We start from the raw sequence: 18,049 nt of genomic DNA on the forward strand, positions 1-18,049 counted from the left end.
GTCGTAGGTCACGCATTCTGTGGTTTCACCAATCATAGAATGAACTGGTGCGACCCACCCACCCCGTAGTCCAAAATCGACTAATTACAGAAGCGCTTATCAAAGAACTGCTCCACGTGATTAATGTTTTCAAAACACTCCCATGAGGGAACATGAGATGTACGTGGTGAAGGACTTCGACCAGCGGCAATGAAGTGAAAGGTCTTTATTACACTATTGAAATGGTATTCAGTGTTATCATATAGCCTGGTAGATATGTTGTTCATTGTTACTTTTGTAATTGCATTTGAATATTTTACTTGAGTGTAACATAGCGTCTCACAAACTTCTAAACGACATGTGTTGTTCTGTAAGAATTACCTGTATCTTTACATTGCGTTCTTATTTTTTTATGCTGTTTAGAGTTCAGTTCGAATGAAAACCAGAAGACACATGGGGGCCCCCAGGACCAGGTTGGGTAGCACTGGTCTAAAGGATTGCCATTTGTTTGTTTGTCTGTCGATAGGCACGTTTGGTTTATTTTAGTATTTAAATAAGTGACAGTGTATTCAAACTGCTAAGGGGTCGATTGTCTGAAACTACAGGGTATCAGTACTTAAGGGTGCCGAATTGTGGATTTAAATTAGCTTCTCAGTGTTATTCAGAGTACAAGAAGAACCCAAATGGATCTTATCAAGGGTACAAGATTTCCATTACACGAGAGTAGATGTTAAAACTTCATGCTGATTTGAACTCGGCTCTCGCCAAGATAAGCACCAACTAAGACGTAGCTTTACAGTAAACTAATGTGATCCATATGTGTCTCCATCCATTTACGTTTCCTTCCATATGATGATGTAGATATCCTTCTGTCTGGTGTTAATGGCTGAAGTGTAATGCTGGCTCCAGGGATCAGCTTATTTTGCCTCCCTGGCGCATGGTTGAAAGTCAAGGTTGCACACAGTCACTCACAGGTCCTTCAGTCCCGTATTGGGAACATTTCAGTAAGAGCGCACTCATTTTAAATACAGGACTTTCAGCTATGCTAGTCAGATTGTGGACTTCCTATTTATATTGACATAGTGAGTTAGCAAGTTAATATAAGCAGCGCTTGGGGATAATCTGTCCCACTTCAAATAGATATGCTGTATAAGGATGCTAAAACACTCGAAACTGCCTTTAACTGATTATATTTCATTGCACTGGAATATTATAGTGTTGACGTTATTGATGGGAAAAACATGGATTTCTCATGGGGATGTAGCTGGAAAAATCTGTCCCAATTTGGAGTTTATTTGTGATGACACTTAATTAGGACACCTTTTAGAGCAGGGGTGTCAAACTCGAGGGCCGCAGGGTCTTCTGGTTTTCATTCCAACTTAAGCTCTCAGTTAACATAATTGATATAATTATTTGCTGAATTTGACTTATTTAATATTTTTCAAGGTCTTTTACAGTTGATGGTTTTAAAAATGCACTTGATTCAAGGTACACTACCTATGAAACATTTTGAGGCCTGAAGAGACGTGTTAAATGTGTCCAGTTAATCAAATAACACTGTGTAACAATTTTTTTTTGGTTCCTGGGTAGTAAGTGTTATTTCCTATTTGCTTATGCATCAAAAGTATAGAAAATGGCTATTATTCCCCACAAACTTTGCTTTTGTGACCAGGACAGTGATATTTTGAAATTTACCTATTTTGCAGAACATTCCAGATAGATTCAGTGCTGAGTAAACTTGGAGTAACTTCTAGAACTTTCTAGAACTTTCCAGTAATATAAATAGTAGTATAAATACAGGGGCCTTAAGCCCACCAGTTCAGTTTAGTTCCAGCTGCCTAAGTGGATACATATCTGCATTTTTCTGAGATGGCATCAAGGTCATAGGAGACTTCAAAATGGTGGCATTCCTGATGGGTCTCCAAGGCGGTTTTACCAAGTTTCCCTGCTATCTTTGCCTTTGGGACAGCAGGGACACCAAGGCGCACTACCACAGGCGGGACTGGCCACAGCGGACCGAGTTCTCTGTGGGGAGGAACAACGTCAATTGGGAGCCACTGGTGGACCCCCGGAAGGTGCTGATGCCACCACTGCACATCAAATTGGGCCTTATGAAACAATTTGTCAGAGCTCTAGATAAGGAGTCGGCAGCCTTCAAGTACCTTCAAGACTTCTTCCCTAAGCTGTCTGAGGCAAAGGTCAAAGCCGGTGTCTTCGTCGGACCACAGATAAAGAAGATCCTGGAGTGCAATGAATTCCCCAAGAAGCTCACTAGTAAGGAGAAAGCGGCTTGGAACAGCTTTGTCGCAGTGGTTCGGGGCTTCCTGGGCAATCACAAGGCCGAAAACTATGTGGAGCTGGTTGAGACTCTGGTGAAGAACTACGGCACAATGGGCTGTAGGATGTCCCTCAAAGTCCATATCCTTGATGCTTATCTTCATAAATTCAAGGAGAACATGGGAGCGTACTCGGAGGAACAAGGCGAGCGCTTCCACCAGGATATACTGGACTTTGAACGCCGTTACCAAGGACAGTATAACGAGAACATGATGGGAGACTACATTTGGGGGCTGATTCGTGAAAGTGATTTACAGTATAATTGTAAATCTCGAAAAACTACTCACTTCTAAATCTTTTGTAGTCATTTTTGTATTACTTTAGTATAAATACATGTTAATTTGGATTCATATGTTGTTTTTTTCGGACTTTATGTGAACGAAAAGACACAAATTCGCCCGTTTTCTCATTGGAAATAGGTAAATTTCAAAATATCACTGTCCTGGTCACAAAAGCAAAGTTTGTGGGGAATAATAGCCATTTTCTATACTTTTGAGGCATAAGCAATTAGGAAATAACACTTACTACCCAGGAACAAAAATTGTGTTACATAGTGATTAGACCAATTAAGTAATTGAGACCTCTGGGGGAACGAAAACCAGAAGACACTGCCGCTCCCTAGGAACTGAGTTTGACACCCGTTTTAGAGGATCAGATGCCAAGGGCTATATTTACACTTTTACATATTTATGATACTGAAGCTCTACATTCTGTATTTACAACATATGTTGTTGATACCAGCAGTATTTGTTTATTTCAGATGACAGTAAATGCAGTGTTGTAAAGTACCAATACTGTATAAACAAAAAAAGTCTGGGTACAATATTGCAGTGCTGGTTTGAATATTCCAAGGTTAAAGTCCCTCTCAATAGGCGCTCTATTTCCACCACACAGGCAAACCTTTGTGTTGACTCCTGGCTGTACTCCTGGGGGAGGGACATGCAGCCCCACTGACTGCCCAATACGTAGCCGCCTGCCACAACCAAAGGGGCACGCACTTGGGAGGAGAGGAAATGTATTACTTGTAGCCACTGTATTATTTATTATATATATATATATATATATATATATATATATATATATATATATATATATATATATATATATATATATAACAGTACTATTATCACTATTTTCTTTAATGTGTTTCCAACCACCCCTTAATTCTCATTTATTTGTTTTACTGTATTTTATGAATCAGTTTGTTTAGGAAATATATTTCATAATCATGCAATGTATATGTTGTATAATTGCTTTGGCAACACCTGCTATTTTAAGTCATGCCAATAAAGCACCATTGAATTGGAGAGATGTTTATGGTCTTTTCTGAACTAGGCCTTTCTGAAAACATATCCCATTAAATCGTCAGATGTTGAGAAAGACCCTTCTCACAAATGTCAATTTAGAGAAGATTTGTTTCTCTGCCAAGTAGATTTGATAGAATTGTATTTTACTATCAGCGATTGAAAGCCAAGTGTTGCATCTAGTAAAAGTGATTATCTTTTTAGATTACCCAATACCAGGGCAACTGTCTATGTAGCAGCATTTTGTAGAGATGTACAGTGAAAAACACTTGATTGTAGTAAGAAAATAAAACAGGTTTAAAGTAAATGTTTGGAAACCAGAAATCCAGCAGAGCCAAGATATAAAAACCTGCAGACCGTTTTATTAATAAATTGTCCCATTTCATCTGTACAGAACGAAAACAATGCACATGATGTTATTTATTTGTCACATCAATATTACATGGCATAATCAGTTAGAACAGAATAGTACGTTCAGGACTTTATACACAAAAAGAAAGATATTACAAAACAATTTTATTTATTTTTTGAGTAAATCTCACTTTAAACTGACAATGATAGTAATTACTGATCTGTAGAATGATGAATGATATTTAATGCTATATGTACATTGTTGGGGGAGGGTGTCTGTATAATGGAGTTATCCAGACTTGGGAGGGGGTTGTTAATGCAATGAGACAAGCTTCATCTAAAAGCACTTTGTTGCAACAAAAGTTATTTATAATAACCAAAGTTTTAAAACGCTTTGTAAATCACAACTCAACCCCTTTTTTACTGCCCATTTTCCCCAGACATTCTATACTATCCAACTAGGATCAGGTGGGGTCCGTTCACCTGTATCTGAAGCAAATGGGAGTAGAAACAGGGTAAACAGGCCTCAGTGGAGTCTGGGAAACCATCAGCTATACAGTAAAAGGACATGTGAGAATGCTATCCTAGTGAAATGCCAGAAAAGCCTTTCTGTGAGCTTTTTTTCTTTTCACATCCTTCCACAACTAATCTAGCCCCCGCCCCCACCTCCTTAGAAACGGTAGTCTGCAGTTGGTTCTTAAAGGATTTTGTGGAGGCTGCTTTGTAGAGGCATTAGAAGGCTGGCTCTGGTTAGGAATTAATTACGGGCAGCTAACCTGCAACTTAATTGTTTATGGGTAAATATTTGAAACTCTGTGCGCTTTGAGAAACTGAGACGAGAACACAGGGAATCCAGATGTATTACCAAGCTCAAGTATAATGGCAAATAAATAAAACTTTAAATTTGAGCCCATCGATAATAACTTAAATCTCAAAACGAGCAGATAATGGATGAGAAGAAAAAGAAAAAAGGCTGTCATAAAAAGGGGAGGGAATAAATCTATAATACATGTATTTAGTTTCTAGGACCCCAGTTCAATTATACATATTTTACTACGTGAGCTACCTTTAATTCTGGTTGCCTTATGTACAAAATCATATATTTATCCCAAAAAATTAAATAAAAAAACGGAAGTACACTTAAGACCTTGATTTAAACTTTCACACCACACACCAGGCCGATGTAGCAGTGTCTCTGCTCAGCCTTCGGTTCCTCTTCAGTCAGTCTCCCTTCCTAATCTATCATTAGAAACACCTAAAGCATGTACCACCACCACCTAACCAAAGATAGAGTACTGTTATTTCAGCATTCTTGCTGCAGCTCATTATCAATTCTCCCACCCTGCCCCACCTCCCCTTTCATTGTGCTACCCCTGCCACCTCACTTACACTACCTCTCAAGCATCTACAAACCAGTAGAAAAAATATATAAAATAAAGCTATCCTACCCCTTTTACCAAGTCAAATTTCTTTAGATTAAAAAATTCAACATTCAATAATTCTTCTGACCTTCAAAATGCATGCTAGGGAAGTAAAACACACATTTGTTTCATGTCTGCATTCATAAAAGCGAAATTTGTGTATATATATATTTAAATGCTTCTTGAAAAAGAATCAACGTTGATTCTAAAATGAATCCCTACAACCCCAGAAGTCGTACAGGAGTGACAGAGTCAAGACGACTTGTTGGACGATGCACAGGTTTTCTAACCACACGTATGATCAATAAGCTGGATACGGATCTGAAGCACTCTCAGTCTTAGACAGACCATCTACCTGGTGCTGCTGTAAAATAAATGTATGAATGTATGTATGTATGTATGTATGTATGGCCCAGGGCTTACATTCAGATGTTCAGAATTAAACAGGCAAGAACACTAACAAGTCATAAAGCCATAATGTGTGTGTGTCTGCTATACCAACGTTTTATTCAAAATTTGAATATCATTTTATTACATGGGTGTCTTGATACAGATCAAGTATGGCATCTTGTTTATTCAAATTCAATTCCTGTATTTACTTTGCAAGGTTAGTAGAATTCTTTTGAACTATACAATGAACCAGAGACACACACTGAATGTACTGCATCCACGCATGGAAAGATACAAATTGGAATACACAACAGCTGGCCAAAACCAGAGATCCCCAGACAGACCAGTTTTTCAACATTTATCAGTAAGTGTAGTTTATCTTCATCTTTTACTCTCATACCAATTGTACCAGACTGTCAGCAGCACAATAAAAATACCAAGTTTGACAAGTGCCACTTCAGATGACACAGTAAAATGCTCTATACTAAAAATGTGCTTGCCAAACACCAATCAATCTTAATTTTTTTGTATTTTTTTTTTGTATTTTTTTTTTTGTATTTTTTTTTTTAAAGCTTTAGGATACATTTAGCTTCTCTGAGCTCTACAACCCAATACCCAACTAACAAACTGCTTTAGGACCAAAAAATAAATAAAATCGGAGGCACTAATTGGCACCAGTGCTGATGCCCAAGTGCAGTCTTGGATCTGAGCTATAATAAGTGAAAATAAGGCAATGAGAGACAGTTTTATTCCAATTAGGAGTGGATTTTGTTTAGTTTGCTGTAAATATAACTCCTCTCAATTTCCCAGTGGACTCCACTGAAAAACAAAACAAACAAAAAAAAAAAAACACAACACACAACCACTAGGTTCAGGTTTGCACTTCCAGCTGTCAGGGTCGAGGGTGAGAATTACTGAAATTTGGAGGAAGGCTGCCAATTTTATTTTGTACAGACGGAAATTCTACAACTGGGAATCTGGGAAACTTGCATTGAAACCAGCCGTTGGCTTCTTGGGAGTGTTCTGAATGATTGGTCGTGTCACTATTAATCACAGCAGGGCTATTTTATGTTTCTCTACAAGACTTTCCCTCCTCCATGGCTCAGAAAACAATCACATTTCCAAAGCAGGCAGTCCCTGTACATTTAAAAAAACAAATTGCAAAGATTCATAACCTAAAAGCTAAAAACAAACAGTAAACCTTAAAGCCAGCAAAACAAGACTTTAAATACCCCATAACACCACCCCCTTTCTGTTGGTAAATCAAAAAAAGAAAAAAATATATATTCCAACAGTGTCCAACAGGTGGCAGATAAGGTTAGATGTTAATGCACATTAGCGCCACCTGGTGCAGAAATTAATATAGCAAGAAAAAAAAGTGTACAAAGCAAAACCTATTTGCAAAACAAAGAGAAAGTATGATTTTTACAACAAAATCGGCTTGAGCCGTCAAATCACAGTCTATCTGATTGAAAGGTGGCAGCGATTCAGATATACACAATGGAGAAATGAGGCTACAGGTCACTAAACAAGTCCTCTAGAGGGCAGGCGAGGTGCAGCCTGTCCCCAGCGGGGTCCGGGAGGGAGGAGGGGGGTCCCAGCTGGCAGCGAATAGCGCTGGTGGTGGAGTTTAGCTGCTTTGCATTGTGTTCCACAGGGCTGGGCTGTACAAGGTGGGGGAAGGTGGGAAGAGAGCAGGTGGATGGGCTGGCTCCACCCTCTCTACCTGTCCTTTTGTTCTTGTGTCAACCGCTTGGTGAGACGGCCACACAGGAGCCCCACCACAAACAGCATGGACACGCACAGCGCAATCATCAACAAGATGTAGTTCTTCGAGGGAGAAACCATCACCTGCATGGCCAGGTCGGAGAAGCCTTCCGCTGGCGCCACCTGAAGAGAGGAAGAACAAATAAAACCATGTGAGAATTATATGAACAGCAACGACCCACTCCATATTCCTGTATAGGAGAACTGTTTGTTCCAATGCCAAGTGATCCTCTAGAAATTAACTCAGTCTCTGGTTTAAAATAGAATAATATTTCCAAGGAACCGACAGCAAATACTACATGTATTTTTGGTTATTTAGATAAAAACCTCTATAAATAGAAAAGGTCCGTCTTATTGCCACATTCCACAGGCTGCGGCAAGGTGCTATATTCCAAGTCGATCTGCAAAGCCCTGCCGACAATGACCAACTAATTACTGGATGAGGAGGCAAAGAGGGTGCTTTTATGACCTTTATTAATAGTGATCTAAAAATCTAAGAACCCACCTTGGCTGCATAGCTCCACATCTCAATGCGATCTTGCAGTCTCTTTTTACACTCTGGCTGAAGTCTGACCCGCTTGTCTTCCAAGGCCTCCATCAAACAGGACATTTCTGCAGTGTGGGAGGGGGGAGGGGGGGGGGGGGGGGGGAGGAGAACGAGCATTCGATCAGCTGTACGCCAATCTTAAAATCTCCACAAACACAGCCTACTCTCACTGGACAGATCAGTACTTCTGCTCACAGATGGTATTTGTCACCTCTCCATAACAGCGTTACACAACACCTTGCAGTGTTCACAAGAAATGCATTGTGTTGGACTCATTGGTGAAACTGCTTGATGTTACATGCAGCGGCCTCCCTAAAGCAAGTCTCGTTCCGAGACACACTTACGTCGCCCCCTGCCTGGTGGGATGGCAGCGCAGTGGTGTTTGATGTCCAGGGCGCAGGCTGTGTGGAGAACAGGATCCACAAAAATGTCTGCTTTGCTCTCCTTCAGGATGTTCAGCACCTCCTACACGGGTATTTCGGCACAGGGTCAGTGCAAAAAATTCATGTGAAAATTCAATTTGAGTTCTAGGGAGAAAGCCATCAATAATGGCCATACCTAGAACTTCATTACAAAGCACACCTATTAAAAACAATAAATTTTTCCAGTACCATTTTCCAGTTACCATTATTACAGAGGAAGGCCACCATGACACCTCACCTCCAGGTTTCTTGGTTCAATTTAATTAAAGGACATACTTTGAATTGTCTGCATACAAACTTAACCTGTAATGGAAATACACTACAGTGCTAGATGTCTACCCCTACATTTGTGCATAGATCATAATTAATAAATGGTGTGCAATTGTAGGTTTGCATAACACAGCTAATGTAGCAGGATCTTTCCTTGATGTGGCAAATGTGCTTTAAAACAATATAAATTTAAGAGACTGGTGGCAACGGTTTGAATGCTGCAAGTAATAATACCACACTGTGCAATGACAGAAATCCCTGCATCCAATAGGGCATCTTTCACCACAAACAGATGTCAGGTGTAGAATAAGATAAGCACCTTCTTGCAGGTGTCCTGTTTAATCTTGAGCAGGTTGACTTTGAGACACTCCTCCACCTGGCCAGTCTGTTCCTGGGCAGCAGCTTCCTCAGCACAGAGACTGGTGATCTGGAGAGAGGGTGAAACAGACACAGGGCACTCGGGATCAGAACACACATCCCTGTCATGGCTGTAAAATGTAAAATTGGAGCTACGAGTATGACATACAACAGTATGTATGGAACAGTACAGAATCAGAAAATGAAACTTAAATGTATAACAAATTACCACACCAGATGTATGCAAAAGTGTGACAGACAGACTCCTCCCTATTTCCCCAGCATTTGATACTCAATAACTTATGCTAAATAAATGTGGATACCAAGTTTTATAACGATTGGCTAAGCGGTTCTCTAGATAAGGAAAAATGTGACACATGGAGTATTTACATAGGTGCAACCACCTCTACGATATCCCCATTGCTGGGGATTTCATAAGGTATAACAACCTTTATATACTGGTCCTACAGGACTGGAACTGCTCACCTCCTCCATGCAGTGCATGTGCAGCTGGGGGTCCAGTCTGTAATCAAGGGCAGACTCCTGAAGAATCACTCGGATTTGGTCTTCGCAGTCTGGGGAGAGGCGCTGGAGGGGAGACAGAGATTCACACCCTGTTAGCAGCTCTACAGTCCAGTTCACCCACATCCAGAAAACACCAAGGTCCCAGGCTCTTACCTGGTCTGCGTACTTGAGCTTCAGACAGGATATGACCTGTCCCTCCAGCTCGCTGCCATCCGTTGCCTTGTTCAGGATGTTCTGGCAGAATTTGGGGATATCCGCCTTACAGGCCTTGCGCAGCACGGGGTTCAAACGGTAATCTGTAAGTAGAGAGACAGAGGGGGGAGGAGGAGGAGGAGTAGTATTTAAAATATAAAGCTCCACATGGAAAAACATAAAATTACAGGGGTAGAGGTTTAGATGTTGCTTCAGATGATGTATACTCTTATATAGGGACATTTTCTTCATTTACATTTAACCCAACAGTAAATATGCATGCATGAAATGCAATAGGGATAATGAATTGTTTATTCAGTTTTATCACATCTATACTCTGTCCAATGGATGCTTCTTGGGCCACACATAGCTCATTGAACTCCACTTAAAAGTACAGTATCCCATTTAAGGTATTTAATGGGTTAAGAGAGACTGAAAGGACCATCTCTAGTATTAATATTCATTAAACCGGTTTTAAAAACAGGTTTAATGAGTAGAAAACTACTGAAGTGTTTATTTAGTAGGGCTGTGTTCAAAGGTTTGTTTGCTCACCAGGAATTCAGTTAGTTCTAAACCTCTGAAGGTTTGTCAGGCGGCATGCACACACTTTTTTGTCTCGCTCTTTCTGTTAACAGAAACCGTTTGACTGTGTGAATACTATAAAATCACACATTAAAATGTCACTCGTATGCAAAACTCGATTTTTTTTGTTTGTATGGTGCATATTTAAGTTGTTACATTAAATCCGCTACCAAATAGTTATACGTAGCAACTCCATATGGTGCCACTGCCGTGTATGGAGCAGGGTATATTATGCCAAAGCACTAGGGGGGTATCTATAGCAGTTGTGGTGCTTCGGTAAAATATGTACTGAATACCTAGTGTGCAAGACAGTGTAAGAGATGTGCTATGGTAAAATAGGTTTGAAAAACATAGATATATGCCAACACGAAATTCTAAATTTCAAAAACTGAGCACCGTCCAGCCCTCCCGCTTCCAGCTCGTGCTATCCAGAGGCAGAACTTTAATTTCTTCATTCGCCACCTCAAAGAGTTGTATAGCGTGAGCTGTATTGAAAGAAATGTCTCAAACCCTATGCTGTATGCCCAGACAAAAAAATAAAAAATAAAAAAAAAAATAAATAATGGAATGCAAACTATGCAAGCGACTGTTGATGTATCAGAGTCACAAGCAATCTCAGGTGTCACTTGACAAGCGCAAGTTCATATTTTAATTTTTATTAGTAGTAAAACGTGACTGATAACCTGCTTTGAACGGTGACTCAAAGCTTTGTTTTGCCTAAGTCCGCTGCAGTTCTTTTAATTGGCTGCAATAAGGTGCTGCTGCAATGCAAGCTTACTGTACATTGCAAGCAGCATCAATTATATGTACATAAACATGTCTATTTAAATTCTAAAAACATGATTACTGTTCTATAAAACTTTAAAACTACAAGTAATACATTTAAACAAGTAGCTATGGTGACATCTGCAGTACACCATGCAAATTAGAACCCTTGAGAGTTCGAAACATACCCTTTGTTGCTGCGCTAATATTCAGTAAGCTACTGTACCCTACCACCTCTTCCTAGGTGTAATATTGTTGGTATGGCTCCATGAAAAAACTATCGGAACTCTGCTTCTCCTCCAATGATTGAAATCACTGAAGGGTGTTCATGTCACCTGTGTTCTGGGTGATCTGCCGCTTAGTGATCATCTGTTTGCATTTGGGGTCCATCAGCTCGCTGTTCTTGTTCTGTTTCAAACACTGGAGCATGTTCTTTGTGTCTGCATCGCCACAGAACCGCTGCAACACACACACACACAGTACCGTCAGTGTTCCACCCCCCCACAAATACACTGCTCTAACGAGACACTGCATTGCATTGATACATTTCCATAACGCTCTTTAACTCTCTCATCTTGGCACTGTTTGGAGTTCTTGAAGCACAGACGGGACTTAAGTCCCATTTACCAAAATATATATTGGAAAAAAAATAAATAAATAATAATAATAATAAATAATAATCTCTGGTCCTGTTTTCATGTAGTGGTTCCTTTAATTGCAGAACTTCATTTTGCATTGTTCAGCTCGACAATTCTGGACTGAAAGGGTTAAAAAGGACATATAATTAGAACTAGCTAATGAAGTAACTGAATTCTTCTTTGGGTTATGTTCATGTTTTCCTACATACTGCATGCACCCCCCACTTACCTTGATCATCTGCTTGCACACTCTCATGAGGGTGTAGTCCAGCTCAGGGTCCACCATCTCGGTCTCCTGCAGCTTGAAGACTCTCTGGTGACAGCGCTGGGTCAGCTGCTTCTTACTCTCCTTCAGACACTCTATCACCTGGAGTGGAGACAGGGAGGGAAAGAGCACTGTGAAAACTAGGGGTGTTACTTTCAGCTACTAATCATTCAACTTATGAAAGAAACTGGTTTAAACCTAGCATGAATAAACAAATATTGACTGGATATTTAACAATGAAAATGACTGTACAACCGGTTATTCATCTGTATTTGACATGCATATTTGACAATGGTCACAATTCTTTAAGTTAATACATTGTGTCTTATTGTCAAATGTAAATTTTGTGCAGTTTTGAGCTGCTCAAACTATGCAAAACGATGTCTTATAACAAACACCCTACATTGAGATACATTAAACTTGTAATAAATAAATAAATAAATAAATAAATAAAATAAGTGGTTTTCAGGAACTGTTAAACATAAAAAAGTGGTGCAGCTTAGTTTCATGTTCGAATTGTGCCATATGTTCTATGCACAGGGTGACATCTGTACCCATGATAAAATGAACTGTAATTTTAGCAAATCCTTAACTGTTTGTTTCTTGGCGATTTATAATAAGCATTTAAACAATTGGGAAATGGTGCAAAATCTACACTGTTCAGATTCCTGTCTGCAAGGTCTTTGTATATACCTGGGCGTTCCCGTAAGGCACATTCTGGCAGTATTTCCCGATGTCCTGCTTGCAGGAGTCATACAGCTCTGGTTCCAGACGGATATCTTCAGACTGCGGAGGAAGAGAGATTAGATTGTGTTAAATAGGGGACCGCTAGACTCAACTCCCATACCTGTTCTATGTGCCATAACGGCATCATTTAATCTAACAGAGAAGGTGCTAAATGTTTAAAAATATAGAATGAGCAAGTATTATTTGAATAGAGGATGGGTGTTTAAATGCTTAATTATATTCAGGCAGAGCACTTGTATCTGTAGCGAGGGGCAAGGTTTGTAAGAATTGGAAGGTTTATGTCAGATCCTGTATTTTTTTTGGAAGTGCCCCAGGATACATTTACAGCTAAAATGCATTTCAATAGAATGTGCATTTGAAACATACCAATTTATAATAACTAAGAAGTTTAATTTTTGTTAAGTGGATTATTGGATTTTTAAATGTTTTTAAAAGTGCATTTATAAGGAGTGCATATTACCAGGCTCATAAGGAATACTAAAGGTACCCATTGCAGTTGTAAATGCAAGCTTAAAAGATTAACTTGGACACAACATGCATCCTATGACCAAGTCACTAAAAATGATGGCTCAAGCTGCAGTTAGAAGCAGTTATTGGATAAGCAGTTACAGCATGTTGCATATTACATTTAAACAAAACAAGGACTTCATGAAATGTAACCATCCCGGCCATTCAGAGTGTTGGTGGCAGCCCTTAATGTCATGTTCTTGTATAATCGTTCTTTTGCTGCTATTTCAGGCTGGCCTGCTTTCTAAATCGTCCTGTAGTTTTGTGTATTGATCAGCAGTCTGGCTGTGAAGTCTGTGTGAGAGAGTCACTCACCATCTCCAGCTCCTCCACTCTCAGCTGCTTGCGGCACTTGACGGAGACACGCTGATCCTTGACGTCCTGCAGAGTGTCGTTCCTCACTGTGGTGCTCAGACAGATCACAACGTCAACCCTGCCAGGGAGAAGCAGGACTGTCAAACACACAGTACCAGTCTGGGGCTGCTGCCAAAACACCAGCACCAAGGACATTGCAGGTTAAACAGAGACCCTCAATGAAGATGGGTATTCCCCAAGGGGTAAATCTATTTCCTAACCTTTAATAGGTTTTCTTCACAACTCCCCTTTACAGCTGAACTTTCACTCAAACACATTTTCACTCTGTTAAAGCTGAGGCGACAATACTGTGTATTACATGCTTCATTAATTCATTTCAATTGCATAGCAGAACCCATCCCCAAACTTACTTCTTTTTAATGTTGGGACAGAGCTTCAGTACATCTTCCTTACAAGCCATCTTGAACTTGTAGGAGAAGCGGAAATCCTTCATCTGAACCTGCAGAGAGAAAGGAGAGGATAGAGCCATGTTACAAATCAGAGCCTCCAGGATTATGCAAAAAGTAACAAAATAAAGTTGTGACCATTGATGAAATATACAAAAATTAGGAACACTCATCTACAGAAACATTGACGCCAGATAGCAAAGTATAAAACATTTGACTTAACATAAGAAAGTTTACAAATGAGGAGGCCATTCAGCCCATCTTGCTCGTTTGGTTGTTAGTAGCTTATTGATCCCAGAATCTCAAGCAGCTTCTTGAAGGATCCCAGGGTGTCAGCTTCAACAACATTACTGGGGAGTTGGTTCCAGACCCTCACAACACTGTGTAAAAAAAGTGCCTCCTATTTTCTATTTTGAATGCCCCTTTATCTAATCTCCATTTGTGACCCCTGATCCTTGTTTCTTTTTTCAGGTCAAAGAAGTCCCCTGGGTCGACATTGTCTATACCTTTTAGGATTTTGAATGTTTGAATCAGATCGCCACGTAGTCTTTGTTCAAGACTGAATAGATTTGGAGACCACTTGATTTATTTCTCAGCACCATGTCTCACAGGTGGAGAAATAATTGGACGACGACAACACAAGTAACACTGGTACTTGAAATGCTATAAAAAATGTCATACATTTGTTAAACATTTTATTTATTTAAATATGTGGCCACAAGAAAAAAAATGGGTTTGTTCCAATATTTCTTTCTATACAAGTGGTAGTGTTGAAACCCCATCAGATATCTATAATACATGCTCTACCAAAATATTACACTACAGTGCAAATAAATGTTACTGGCTATGACCTGAATGATTAACTCATGATAAAACAGGTCACCACATTCTGACTAGAGGAATAGACTGGAGCTTAGTGTTAGGCGTATCACTTGTATGTGGATATGCAGTGTACAAAAATGTAGCACGAGGGAGTGTGTAAATGGCTACACATTTTTCAGGTACCAGCGGAGATTGCCAGACCTCTAGTCTCTAGCAGGTGAAGAACCTGAACCAATGACGAATGCCCGTGTTACCAGTTTGCTGTCCTCTCATATGATGGGACTCTTACCAGCTGGAAGTGCGTGACCCCGACCATGCATTTCTCATTCATTTCTTTCTGGTGTTTGCTCTGGATCAGGCACTCCATCAGGTCTCCTGTGTCGATCTGGTTATCAGCCACCTCCTGAGGGACAAGTAGGGAGAGGAGGGCTTTCAAATGTGTCTGTCAATTTGCACTGTTAAGCAAATTGCTTGCTTTTCTTTGACACAGCACCCGATTGTACAGCTATGGCCAAAAGTTTTGCATCACCTAGAATTTTAGGATTGAGACAATTAAAAAAAAAAAAAGTAACACAAACACAATTGAGTTTTCATGTAAAATCAAAGAAACTACAAAACGTTGCAAAAAAAAAAAAAAAAAAAAGTCTACCAGAAGCCAGAATAGGAATACAGTATGAGGACACATGAAACACACATGTGGTAATTATCAAATAAAATAAAAAGTGAACTCACATGACAGTAGGCCTGGATCACTGGCTCACAGGCTCTCATCAGCAGAGCTTCAATCTGAATGTCCTGCAGAGAGGAAAGGAGAGTATTGGAGCACTGCACACCACAAACAATCATGAATACTAGAAGCACAATGTATGCACAACATATTTTTTGTCCAGCATCACCTCAGACTCCAGCTCAGTGAGGTTGCCCACGACGTCTCTGCAGTCACTGATGAGATCCTCCAGGTGATCCTGCAGACACTCCAGCTCCTACACAGGGACAGCAACGCAAAACAGTTGAAATAAACAGCAAGGGCTTAGATTTAAAAAAAAAGACCCCTGCAAATACATTTATAAGCATGCCAATAGTATGTATAGTCTGTTAGAACTGCATTGGATCTGTAGTAAAGCAGCATAGCATGCCAATTTTCCTGTAGACTGCAGGTCCATTTCCACCCCTACCCATATCCTTCATTGTCAGATTTTACATCAGCCAGATTCTCCATTATTGAGCAGTGCTTGTGTTTACCTGGCCTAACTCCGTCTTCTCACTACACCACTTGCCCAGGTCAGTCATACAACGCTCCTGCAGCATGGGGTCCAGCTTCACATCCAGAGCACGCTGGTGCAAGATCCTCTGCACCTCAGCCTTGCAGTCCCGGGACAGCTGGGACAAAAAAAGGGAGCATGGGGAACAACACAGCAGATAATTTAATAACATCACATTAAATGTATATGTTCTCCTTGGTTCACATGTCACACTGCTAAATCTGATACTGTTAGGTCTAGTGTCATGCAAGAAATTAAGTTTTATTTTTACTGGAAAAAACAAAAACAAACAAAAAAAAAAAAGTATAACTTAGTCAAATAACTTTTTTTGGTGTCAACACTTCTAGTCTATTACGATACGGTTTTTAAATCTATGCTGTTTTTACTTTGCAAACTTAACATCTTGCTCAGGATCAACAAGCATTTTGCAAAGTTCAATCAATCAATCAGTGCTTTCATAGCCAGAGTGACTGTATAGCTGTCCAACTCTGGCTATTTCATCACAAATCCTCCCCAAGTTTCTTTTGAAAGTCAAAATTGCAGAGCAGAACTGAATAAAGGCTCAACTGATCACGGCAAATAAGAGGGAAGAGAGGACTGGCCAGCAGTAACAAAGGGAATCAGAATGCAAGCCAAAAATCATACCATGGCAACAGCAATGGAATGAGCTCAGATGCAACAATGAAAACCACCTAGTGTCGCACCCCACGCACTGCAGCGCAGTGGAGTAACCCCTTGCCTTCAGCTTCTCTTACCCTGCGGCCCTGCTCCTCAGTGCGGTAGGCATGGCGGTACAGGCAGGAGAACACGGCCCCTGGTGGCATGACCTCACTTGTCTCGTTCCAGCCATGAGTGTGGCACAGACGGACAGCATCACCCTGGCACTTGCGGTACAGGATGGGGTCCAGCCTAGGACAGGACAGGGAGGTTAACAGTGCAAGCCACATTATCCATCAGGAGTTTAGTTAATGTGTTTTACTTAAAAGGTATAAAGATTTAAGAAATTAGAGAACCCACCACCCTAAGTATATGGAAATTGTATACTGCATAGTGTGCTCAGATTAAGAGCAGAGGCAAAATTATTACAAGAAGAAATTCACATAGCCCAGTACAGGACACACACAAACAGGGGATATCTGGTCAAGGAAGGGGCTTGTACTCACTTCCAGTCTCTAGAAATGAAGTACTGCAGCTCAAGCAGGCGATGTTCACAGTCCTCTACCATCTTCTCTGTGTATAGGTGCTCCATCAGACAGGACAGGATCCTGGGCAGGAGGAGGAGGAGGAGGAGGAGGAGGAGGAGGAGAGAGAGAGAGAGAAAATCAAACAAAACAAACAAACAAACAAACAAACAAAATTAGGACAGAGTCTTCCACAACACAATAACACTGTTGGAAGCCAACCCCCACCCCTCCCCCAAAAAATACATATGTTAGTTTCTCTCTAGCATGAATTCTTAGCTAGAAATTTGATTTTTTATTTAAATAGTATTTTTTCATGCCAATTAGTGAATGAAAAGTTTTCTTCTTACAGTGCTTCTGGTCAGGAAGGAAGGTTCACATTAAATATGCAACTTCCTTCTGGGGAACATTCTAAAAAGTATGTTCACACCATTAAAAAAAAATAAAAATAAAGTGATGATTCACCTTTACCATAATGTGTGCATATTTCAAAAGGAAAAGGTGAGAATGATGATGCCAAGATAAACCTGAACGCACTACAAAATGTTCCTCATCCTCAAACAACTTTTTAACCCTCAATTCACAAGATTGTCTCGGCTGTCATCGTCTACTCCTAGGAGCACATGGAGAGGCTGAGACAAGGGAGGGAGCACTACT

At 40.2% G+C, this 18,049-nt stretch overlaps 2 protein-coding genes across 2 annotated transcripts in view; one reads left to right on the top strand and one right to left on the bottom strand.

The window, feature by feature from the left end:
- The first annotated feature begins 59 nt into the window (after positions 1–59).
- On the top strand, positions 60–2,779 carry LOC117424572 (uncharacterized). The gene is made up of 2 exons (XM_058992594.1): positions 60–201; positions 403–2,779. The coding sequence occupies exon 2, from the start codon at positions 1,878–1,880 to the stop codon at positions 2,607–2,609; it is 732 nt and encodes a 243-aa protein (XP_058848577.1). The 5' UTR covers positions 60–201; positions 403–1,877; the 3' UTR covers positions 2,610–2,779.
- A 1,183-nt stretch (positions 2,780–3,962) lies between these two features.
- LOC117424518 (Golgi apparatus protein 1-like) overlaps positions 3,963–18,049 on the bottom strand; it is a 47,990-nt gene continuing 33,903 nt past the window's right edge. Inside the window, exons 10-26 of the mRNA XM_034040911.3 lie at positions 17,375–17,476; positions 16,967–17,120; positions 16,192–16,329; positions 15,846–15,932; positions 15,682–15,744; positions 15,239–15,352; positions 14,092–14,180; positions 13,682–13,799; positions 12,806–12,898; positions 12,077–12,214; positions 11,545–11,668; positions 9,824–9,966; positions 9,632–9,733; positions 9,108–9,215; positions 8,441–8,561; positions 8,055–8,161; positions 3,963–7,672 (exon numbers count right to left, since the gene is read on the bottom strand). Coding sequence (XP_033896802.1) covers positions 7,505–7,672; positions 8,055–8,161; positions 8,441–8,561; positions 9,108–9,215; positions 9,632–9,733; positions 9,824–9,966; positions 11,545–11,668; positions 12,077–12,214; positions 12,806–12,898; positions 13,682–13,799; positions 14,092–14,180; positions 15,239–15,352; positions 15,682–15,744; positions 15,846–15,932; positions 16,192–16,329; positions 16,967–17,120; positions 17,375–17,476 — 1,969 coding nt within the window. The 3' untranslated portion in view covers positions 3,963–7,504. The remainder of the gene's footprint in view (positions 7,673–8,054; positions 8,162–8,440; positions 8,562–9,107; positions 9,216–9,631; positions 9,734–9,823; positions 9,967–11,544; positions 11,669–12,076; positions 12,215–12,805; positions 12,899–13,681; positions 13,800–14,091; positions 14,181–15,238; positions 15,353–15,681; positions 15,745–15,845; positions 15,933–16,191; positions 16,330–16,966; positions 17,121–17,374; positions 17,477–18,049) is intronic.

This window comes from Acipenser ruthenus, chromosome 19 (genome assembly GCF_902713425.1).
Source record: "Acipenser ruthenus chromosome 19, fAciRut3.2 maternal haplotype, whole genome shotgun sequence".
NCBI classification, from domain to species: domain Eukaryota; kingdom Metazoa; phylum Chordata; class Actinopteri; order Acipenseriformes; family Acipenseridae; genus Acipenser; species Acipenser ruthenus.

Excerpts from the sequence above, each read along its gene's own strand:
- LOC117424572 (XM_058992594.1), top strand. The coding sequence starts at position 1,878 with ATGGTGGCATTCCTGATGGGTCTCCAAGGCGGTTTTACCAAGTTTCCC.